Genomic DNA, 9174 nt, shown 5'->3' on the forward strand with positions numbered 1-9174 from the left:
ATTTCTTAGCGCGTAGGCGCGTAGCAGCTGATTGATTCATTGAAGGCGGCTCTTTCAGAGCGATAGTCGCGCGCGCACATCGCGGATATCAATGTCGAGAATGCTAACGAAATACTTGAAACTCTCGCGTTGATTGATGAAAAAGATGTATGAATTATGAGATAATAATATAATAATATACATAATAATATAATGGATTAAAATGTGCACAGATTATCATTTTTTAAATTATAATGGATTCATTCTTTTATTTTTTATACTTTCTGTTCTTTCGCACCTTTTCTCTCACTGCAGAGCTTGAAAAATGAATTTTTGTTTCCTGCACACATATAAATTTTGTGCACATATTTTATTAGAATTATACATACATAAGTTTTTATGTATTATTAATGCTAATTATAATTTGTACAATCAAATATAATACAAATTATAATGTAACATAAATTATTAGGGAATACCAATTTATGTTCTTCAAATTTGTCTGGGTCTGGAATAATATCAAATTAATATAATAACAATATTAATAAAAATAACAATTAATATAATAACGATATTACAAAAACAACAATTATAACAAAAAGTATAATAAAAATAATTAGTGAAATATTAGAAATTAATGTTGGAAGAAAAAATTAATCTTGAAGCAAAGATATTATATAATATAGATATTTTTTTTAGAAACGCTGTGAATCTAACATGAGGCAGGTAAACAACACGTGCATCGTACATACATTACGATGTAATACATTGTATTATAATGTAATATACTGTACATACATTAGAACATACGCTCGCGTGTATATGTACGGCACATGCCACGTCAAACGCAAAACAAGAAAAAATACATATTAGCTGTCGAGCGACAAGCTTCTTTAGGGAAAAAATATTCATCGTACAATCATATTGATCTTTTGTTATTAAACGCGTTCGTGCTATATTTAGCAATGTCTTCCCGAACCGTCTTTCTCATTAAAGTCGAGGAATATTCATGCAAAGTGCATCGAAACGTCTATACTTTTCATTGAAATGATATATAATAAATAATTACAAGCTTTTGATTCGACTGCAAAAAAGATATCAAATTCCATCTCATTCTGCGTAATTCATCGAGAATAAATATTTCATTTCTTATATTTAAATTCGCATGAGACGGCGACGCGATTCCTTATCTTTCTTTTAAGAAATCAACACTCGGTTCTGTACGTGTCATTAATTGCGACCAGTTGATATCAATTATGAAATACATTGACACACATACATATACGCATGACGCACACGTGTTTCTAATTATGTAACCGAACGGATACGTAAAAGATTACCGCAATTCACATTGAGGCATTATACAGATTTTACGTTATACGTATTTTATGTAGAATAAAATAAAAATGTTTGCATCCATTAATAATGTTGATACGTGCTTTATACACAGTGATACATAAGTATCCGACTATTTTAACAAATCCAGAATCAACAAGTATCTCATGTATTTTTAGACTCTAATGCTTATATGTAAGCATTTCGCTAATTGTTTCGCTCTCAAAGAAATGAAATTTCCAGACGTACTATATATACCATATTAAAAAAATGAATGATAAAAATGCGTTGTCGTACGATACGCATTATGCGAAATAAAAGTTAATGAACAGAATTAATCTTTACAGTCTTTTCTCCATACATATAATATCCACGATAAATTTATATAGATATGTATTCATATATTTCCCACACAGAAAGAAATTTGAAAATTGCAAAGCTCCATTCTTTTCCGCAGATTAAGAAGCTTCGCAGCGTTACAAGATAATTCCCATCGATTGTTTCTCGAATCCACCCATTTTTTAAGATCTTTCAAGTAAATGACCAGCAGCTGCGATAATTCGCATTATATGTCAAATTCCGCTTTTCATTCTAGTCTGAATCTGATAGAGATAGTGTCTACGAATCTACGAGATAAAAAAATGACAATAAATACATACGTATGCATATGTATACGCGCGTGGGTCGGTGCACATGCACGTGTATATATTCGCCCACATAGATAAGAGAGTACATAGAAGCACAGATATAAAAACCTAATAACTGCATGCCCCCGACGCATGCTCCGTTTTGGGGTCTGGCTGGGGTGATATCCAGTCGGGTAAGAGAGCTTCGTCTGGTAGCGCCTGCTTCGCGTCGATCATTACCTGGCGGAGCGCGAGCCCGTCGAAGACGCTGCCGAGCAAGAAGATGAGGGGTGCTTTCCCCTTTCAGCGTTCAATTTCTCGTCGATCCGTTTCTCGGCGTCTCGAATACTGAGGACACCTCCTCATCGAGCCAAGTTCATGTCCGTAAAGCGAGGGGAAATTTATTGGACCCGGGGGATACGTCAGAAACTCGACCGGCTTGGCTCGGGATAGCTCGGTGGCCAGGTCCAGGCACTTTACCAGCGATTAAACGGTAGTTGGCCTCCACTGCAACGCCGGCCTTGGATCGGTGACCACGTCATCGTCGGCATCCCCGGAACACACGCGCGTGTACGTAGAAACGATTGTTCGGTATCAGTGTGCGTGCGTGGTGAAACAATACATACCACCTGTGGCATATATCCTCGTCGTCGTCGTCGTTGTATTTACGTTGGTGCCTGCAATTACGTGTTACATTGTTACATTCAGCAATCGGGATCGTTCTCACCTCGCGATATTCTTCAGAAATGAACTGACATCGAGATTGAGGCCGGTGTAATCTCTCGGTGATTTCGATCGACGAGGCTATTGCAACAAAAGTGCGGATTAAGCACAGTGTAAATATAAAAAATCATAAATCGCAATATGTCAAATTTTCATTATTTTATATGCATCCGTAGCATATATAAGAAAGTAAAAAGAAGCTCTATAAGAATTTACCTTGCTTTAAAAAATTATATAATTAGGACACAATTTATTTTTATTCTGAAATAAAAATGTGATTTGATTGTTCACATCTTTATAATCACATCCTCTATTGATTCGAAAAACATCGAAATTACCCCGGTTCCAAGCCTCGTTTTTGCGGTCGATTACCGGTAATGTATGCGCGAGGGACTTGAATGCGTAAAGGGTCGACGGGAATCTTGATGAATTAATATCAAGTCGGTGATCACAGAGAGAAAAAAACGAGAGAGAAAGAGAGATAATAAAAGAGATAATTAAGTCTAAAATTATCGAGTGCATTCGTATCACTTAGGTCATAAACAACGCACGCATCTGTTACGAGCCCTTTTGTATACATATTAAATAATTTTCTAATACATTCCATTATGTGAATTTTCGATAAGGTAATTAAATATTTGTGTGATGTTAATTTAATTAAGAAAAAGCTCTGCAATCAATTCGCGCATAAGATTCTTTAACTGAAAGTATAATTTTAATTGTAAAGGGCTAGAACGCAAAGACGATAATCGTCGTTGTTGATGATACTCTTTGACAACCGATTGGATGTCCACATCGTACCAAACTAGCAACATGGATGAACACGAGAAAAACCTGATGACGGGGACGCTAGAACAAAGGAAAGAAGCTTTCAAGGAGGACGAGGAGCTCATGAGGGAAACGACGAAATTTATTAGCGAAGTGATAGAGACCGCTACTACGGAAGCCTCGAAAAGAAAAGCTCAGTCGGAGGTAATGTGCCAGAATTCGCGAGTTATATTCAAATAGAAAAGTTTCATAGTTTCAAGTGTATAAATCGAAGGGCAAACGCGCCATTAATGAGACCAACTACTACTATCAAACTATATCGCGAAGATTGGGCATACAAAATTTGCTCTTTGTGTTTCAGGGAGCTGATACAGGAGAAGGTAAGTAAAAATTCATCTTTGATTATTCGATTCGTTTACGAGACTCAAGTATCTCATTTTTACGAGGTTGAAATATTCTTGATTGACTCGCGTCGGCTATAACGAAGGAAAAAGAAGGCAGATATAAGTAAAGCGGTAAATATTATATACTCAAAAAAAGAAGGTAGGCAAAAAGCAAACGAGGAGAGATGATTTGATAAGTGCGTAGATTGCTAGATTGCTAGATAGACGCGTAAAAATGACTAAAAAAATATTTATAGATATTAATAAATATATAGAAAAATAGAGATAGAATAAAATAAATGCGTAATTGATTAGATAGATGTATATTTTTAAATCGCGGTGAGTAGAAATATGCTCATGTTCATGTAATATCTCCGCTGTTGCATGCATGAGACGGGAAAATATATAAAGAATAAATTATATCGTATAAAGAAAATATCAAGGTTATCATATAAAAGAAATCGATACATCATGAACTATTCAGTTTTTGTAATCAGTTACAAGATGCTAATAAAACATATGCCATTAATATTATGTCCATTTGAAAAAAATGTCGATAAATTTAAATTCGCAAAAAAGGCCAAAAGCGATTTGTTAGTCTTAGTATTCGCTATATAATTTTTTTTTTACATTTTTTATATTTTCTCGTATCATGAATAATGACAGAGATATTTCAGATCGTCAAGTTGGGTAAAACACCCTAGAGCTACTTACAAAGTAGAACGCACAATTATAATTATCTTTCGAGATTGATATTTATAACATACTGACTATACGTATACGCGTGTGTGTGTGTACAGGCAGTAGATTGAAGGGTGGCGATACCATCGCTGGATGGAACAACCGAGCGCGTGGATTCTGCAATCGTATTCTGAATGCCCTTTGCCCATGCTTCACCAATCATGGTAAATCGTAGAGCGATTCTACATGTAGTGTACGCGCCGCAACACGCTACAAACTCTCCTTTACAAACAAGTAGTTTTGCATAGCGCGTTTACATCGTTCATATCGCTTCACCATTCAATCAGATTGCAGACATCCTCCCACCATACCATCTACAGATGCGGAGAACGAGTCGACCACGTTGATCAATCCCGAGAGCCGATGCTTGTGAATGATTGTTTTTATCGCTTCGCCTTCGATTAGCGAAGTTTTTACAGCCGTGTTGGGCATTATTTCTCATCTGAAACGATAGCCGTCGAATCGTTATTAATTGAACTCCTTGATAAACCATTCAACATTCATACACATTTACATTTCGATACCTCGATGTATATGTACTTACACAGCATCAGAGTCATCATCAGAGGTGCCCACCAAAGAGATGTCGCAAAATCACATCGTGACACGCATCTCCCATGCAAGACTGTGTGACTGTCGTTCAACTATCATTTGCAAATTCATCGGATGATATCGCACTTAGATTTCTTTCACAACCGGACTTGTTCACAAATCAGTCAACAGATCCGTAGAAATCCGGCATGTTTCATCATCGAACAATACACGCAACTGGAAATGATAGCTTGCGGAATAGATTGCCTAAAAATAAGATTTAGAGAATTTATTATTATAAAAATAATTAGAGAGTTTATCTGAAAATAATTAGAGAATTTATTATCACAGTTAAATGTCAAAATTTATATATATTTTGGATATTTTAAATCTTAAGAATATTACTTTTGACTTAACTTTTCAATCAAAGAGACTTTCATTTTCCAATCAAAGAGTGACGACTAAGAAAACTTCTCATCATAATTTGATTAATTCTTTTCAACATTTTAAAGTAAGAAATAGGAGTCGATTAAACTGTGATAAAATTCAACTGAATCAATTTGTGAATCAAAAATGTCATTTTACATTCATTCTTCTTGATATTCTTGGTTTTTTTAAATTGAATTAAATTAATTAAAAATAACAAATACAGAAGAACACACAAAAAAACTGGAAAAATGCAATCGCAGTTTTTGCAGCGTTAAGTTATTATTTATGCTTATTAGATTAGATAAAGTATAGAATGGCAATGAAGAGAAGAAGCTTCATTTTCAAACATAAATGGCCGTTTTCAGAAATGCATGCTAATTGTGCATCCCGAATCTGTGAGAAATGGCGTGAAGTAGCAATGATCTTTACGATCTGGCACCACTCTTGCATGCTAAGAACATTAGAGGATGTGACAAGAGAGCGATGCATACACAATGGATATGTTATTCTTTTCCTTTAGAACTGTTCGCCTGGACTCCGTACCGGTATCGCTTCACACGACCTTAACCGTTCGATGACCTCCGGATTTCCCGTTCCGCCGCAATTGATGCATATTAACAAAACTAGGATTAAGCTCTTTCCACTGTCAATTCAGATCTTTCGCGCGTCACGCGTCTTTCAGGCCACAACTGAAGACATCTGTCACGTACATATCTATCTAAAAACGAACAAAATTAACGCGACTCTATAAATCTCGATGGCTGAGGATACTGTCATTTATTTGGACATTAATCGTGCATGAACACGAGGACTATCTTAGCGTACAAATTCAACGTTGCGTCGACATATGCCCGAATTAATCTTTCTGATGTCGCGTGAGAGAGACGAGGGTTGAATCTGCTACTTCGGCTGCTGTGCGGCCGAACGCGAGAAAATCTACATTAGTGTTCAATGGAAGAAGTAATTAATTGTGTAATTAATTGAAAGCGACTCGTGTACTTCGTTTTGCAGCGAACTGCGACGCTTTATCGGGCAGTTTGATCGAACATGGCAATAGTTGATTTCTTGTTTCGTTCGAAATATGTGTCATCTTAATTATTATGCCTTTCAATTCTACAAGTATTCTGGCAGTAATGTCATGTGACTGATATAGTTCCTGTCTCACGTTCTTCAAATATTAAATTTACTTTAATCAAACGTATATAAAAGAAATTTTCATATATACAAAAAAGATGTGTAATATTTCAGTCATTTAATATTAATATTTCAAGCATCTAAATTTTTCTTTGCACTAGTTGACAGAATGATGATATGTGTATATAAATTCTAGTTTTATATTAAATGAAAAGGTTGAAGAATTAAATATATTGAAATTTATAAATGACATAGAATATGTGTGAACAATTAAAGAGATGAGATATAGACGTGTATTATGCAATTGTCAAAGTTTATGGGAAATAATCTTGATCTTTCGAATATTTCACAAAAACCATATCGTTACCGTCTATTTTTATTTATCGATTTATGATTGATTCAACATGTCTAAAAATACAACACAATTTTTAATTGATTCGATTAATTGAAAGATATTTAATTGGTTGCATCTATTTAAATTTGAAGACATTAAACACAGCAATAATGCATGTGATTATAGTTAGAAAATTTGTGTATTAAATGCTGTATATTTACGTGTTTATATGTCATAGAGTGTTAAAAACAAGAAATTAATCGAACATATGGCGTACTCCATAATTTGATCAATATTAATTTTGACTTGAAATTTACGAGAATTCTGTTGAAGATAAGCAATAGCAACGCTACTACTGATATCGCTTGTTAGACACAAGAGAATCGGATCGATACCGTTGGTATGAGACTATCAACAAAGCGTGTGTCATTATTAGATCGAATGCGGATGAGCGATGTCATTGTATTTATTTCACTCTTCCCAAATCTGTAAAATCAAATTGTCAAAGAGATTATTCGGATACAAATCACGTTGTACATAATAGGGGAATTAATCGGTTATGAGAATGAATTTCAATAATCGACGTTTTAAAAGCGCTGTGTGTTATCCGTACTCATATTGAATGTACCTGTGTTAATCAACATTATATAAATCGTTAGAGATTTAATTGTATAGTCATCGTTACACAGGATATTCTGAAAAGAACGCGATATGATAACAGATATTCGGAATAAAATTTAAAATTGAATTTTCCTTGATAAGAATTATTCGCACCCGTATGAGAGATAAAATTGTATGATGAAGTTTGTATGACAATTTTTATGAGATATCGAGGTTCTGTCTTTTTTAGAATATCCTGGTATGCAAATCTCTCTGCGCATTGAAAGAGGGTCGGCACAAATTGCACGGGTCGCGTGGTTCTCGGCTTCTAATAACGTGCACCACTATGACTATGTTTAGCATGAATTGGCGATGACTGTATCTCGACGTTGAAACGTCGACGGGACACCGAAAGGGTGCCGGAAAGAAAATCAATATATCCATGCGGTTTTGGCTATGAATCGCCATTGCTGGGAACATATATGCCGCCTACGTACCATTTCGCTGGCGAAATTAAGAGCAGTGCGAAAGTCACCAAATGTTCGTTCGCGCGCCTTTGCCTTTCCCTTTTAATCGTTCATCTGTATGTGCATATCTGAATTTAAATTCATAGTGTGCAAGAGGCATGCTAGGAGGTTGCGAGGTCCAAACATATTTTAATTTCGCCCACACATATACATATAAATATATATATATATACACCACACACACACACATATACACACATATTTACACAAGCCCATTTTAGCAGTAGGTTGTCCCTGATGATAATTTGCTAAATGTTCTCGTTCGTGTATTTCTGGAAACAGAGAGAGAGAGAAAAAGAAATTGCGAAGAAGTACTCTTCACGTTGCCTATTTAGATGTATAGAGGGGTCAACAGTGTATTATGTATATCTGAGACAAGTGACAATCAATCCATATGTGGACGTAGAATTGTCGTGATATATTATACATATAAATACAGATTGTCGTGATATATTATATATATATATAAATACAGATGTATAAAATTTAATATCGCGAGAAACTTTTGCGTTACTGAGAAAAGTACTTGAGATATATATATACGTATAAAAGAGAAATATATTGCGCTTTATCTTCATACATCTATCTTTATACATCTTTCGTATCGCGAAATTGCAAATTAATACAGCAGCTGCTATTGACGGGTATCCAATTATCAGAGACATAAACACAAACCGTTGACAGACTTATATCATACTTGTGAAAGTATTATCCTGAAAGCGATGTCACTTATATAAATACACAATAAATATTTACTTTGAAAGAAATAATCTGTTAATTTTTACCACATGGATTCCTTAATTTCTCTCCTTATTCCTTTATTTTTTTAGGATAGAGATCATATTTTCATTTGTGCTTAAATACTGGTTTCTATTTATTTCTTGCATTATCACAAATGTTAATATAAAGCAAATTAAGTATAACGTACTTATTTACGTAATTGACACAACGTGATTGACATAACTATCTTTAATGTCAGAATGATTGCTATGGCAACGTAAACTGTAGGTTTCAGTTTCAAGGTAGCTTCGTGCGACATAGCGCATTTCTATGGATTGATTTGA

General features: G+C 34.7%; 2 protein-coding genes across 13 annotated transcripts; one reads left to right on the forward strand and one right to left on the reverse strand.

Moving 5' to 3' along the window:
• Positions 1 to 606: 606 nt before the first annotated feature.
• Positions 607 to 9068, reverse strand: LOC145959177 (uncharacterized). 11 transcript variants are annotated; one of them, XR_014434925.1, is made up of 9 exons: positions 8896 to 9068; positions 7205 to 8823; positions 6341 to 6683; positions 6007 to 6233; positions 5100 to 5353; positions 4867 to 4997; positions 2567 to 2744; positions 2070 to 2460; positions 607 to 1940 (listed from the first exon to the last, which is right to left on the reverse strand). XR_014434925.1 is itself a non-coding variant. In XM_083077780.1 (9 exons), the coding sequence occupies exons 7-9, from the start codon at positions 4985 to 4987 to the stop codon at positions 2427 to 2429; spliced, it is 333 nt and encodes a 110-aa protein (XP_082933906.1). In that variant the 5' UTR covers positions 4988 to 4997; positions 5100 to 5353; positions 6007 to 6233; positions 6341 to 6427; positions 6515 to 6683; positions 7205 to 8823; positions 8896 to 9068; the 3' UTR covers positions 607 to 2426. The 11 variants fall into 11 exon arrangements, 10 of the variants coding, with proteins under 10 accessions (XP_082933906.1, XP_082933914.1, XP_082933908.1 ...); XM_083077780.1 differs by having other exon boundaries at positions 607 to 2460; positions 6341 to 6427; positions 6515 to 6683; XM_083077788.1 differs by having other exon boundaries at positions 607 to 2460; positions 2567 to 2617; positions 2697 to 2744.
• LOC145959176 (uncharacterized) lies at positions 2112 to 8874 on the forward strand. 2 transcript variants are annotated; one of them, XM_083077777.1, is made up of 5 exons: positions 2112 to 2510; positions 3391 to 3635; positions 3793 to 3811; positions 4615 to 4719; positions 6036 to 8874. In XM_083077777.1, exons 2-5 carry the CDS (start codon positions 3450 to 3452, stop codon positions 6080 to 6082), a joined length of 357 nt encoding a protein of 118 aa, XP_082933903.1. In that variant the 5' UTR covers positions 2112 to 2510; positions 3391 to 3449; the 3' UTR covers positions 6083 to 8874. The 2 variants fall into 2 exon arrangements, with proteins under 2 accessions (XP_082933903.1, XP_082933904.1); XM_083077778.1 differs by lacking the exon at positions 2112 to 2510 and adding an exon at positions 2531 to 3289.
• Positions 9069 to 9174: the final 106 nt, after the last annotated feature.

This window comes from Camponotus vicinus, unplaced genomic scaffold (genome assembly GCF_025532165.1).
Source record: "Camponotus vicinus isolate PSW18456_S1 unplaced genomic scaffold, iyCamVici1.0 SCAF_1, whole genome shotgun sequence".
NCBI classification, from domain to species: Eukaryota; Metazoa; Arthropoda; class Insecta; order Hymenoptera; family Formicidae; genus Camponotus; species Camponotus vicinus.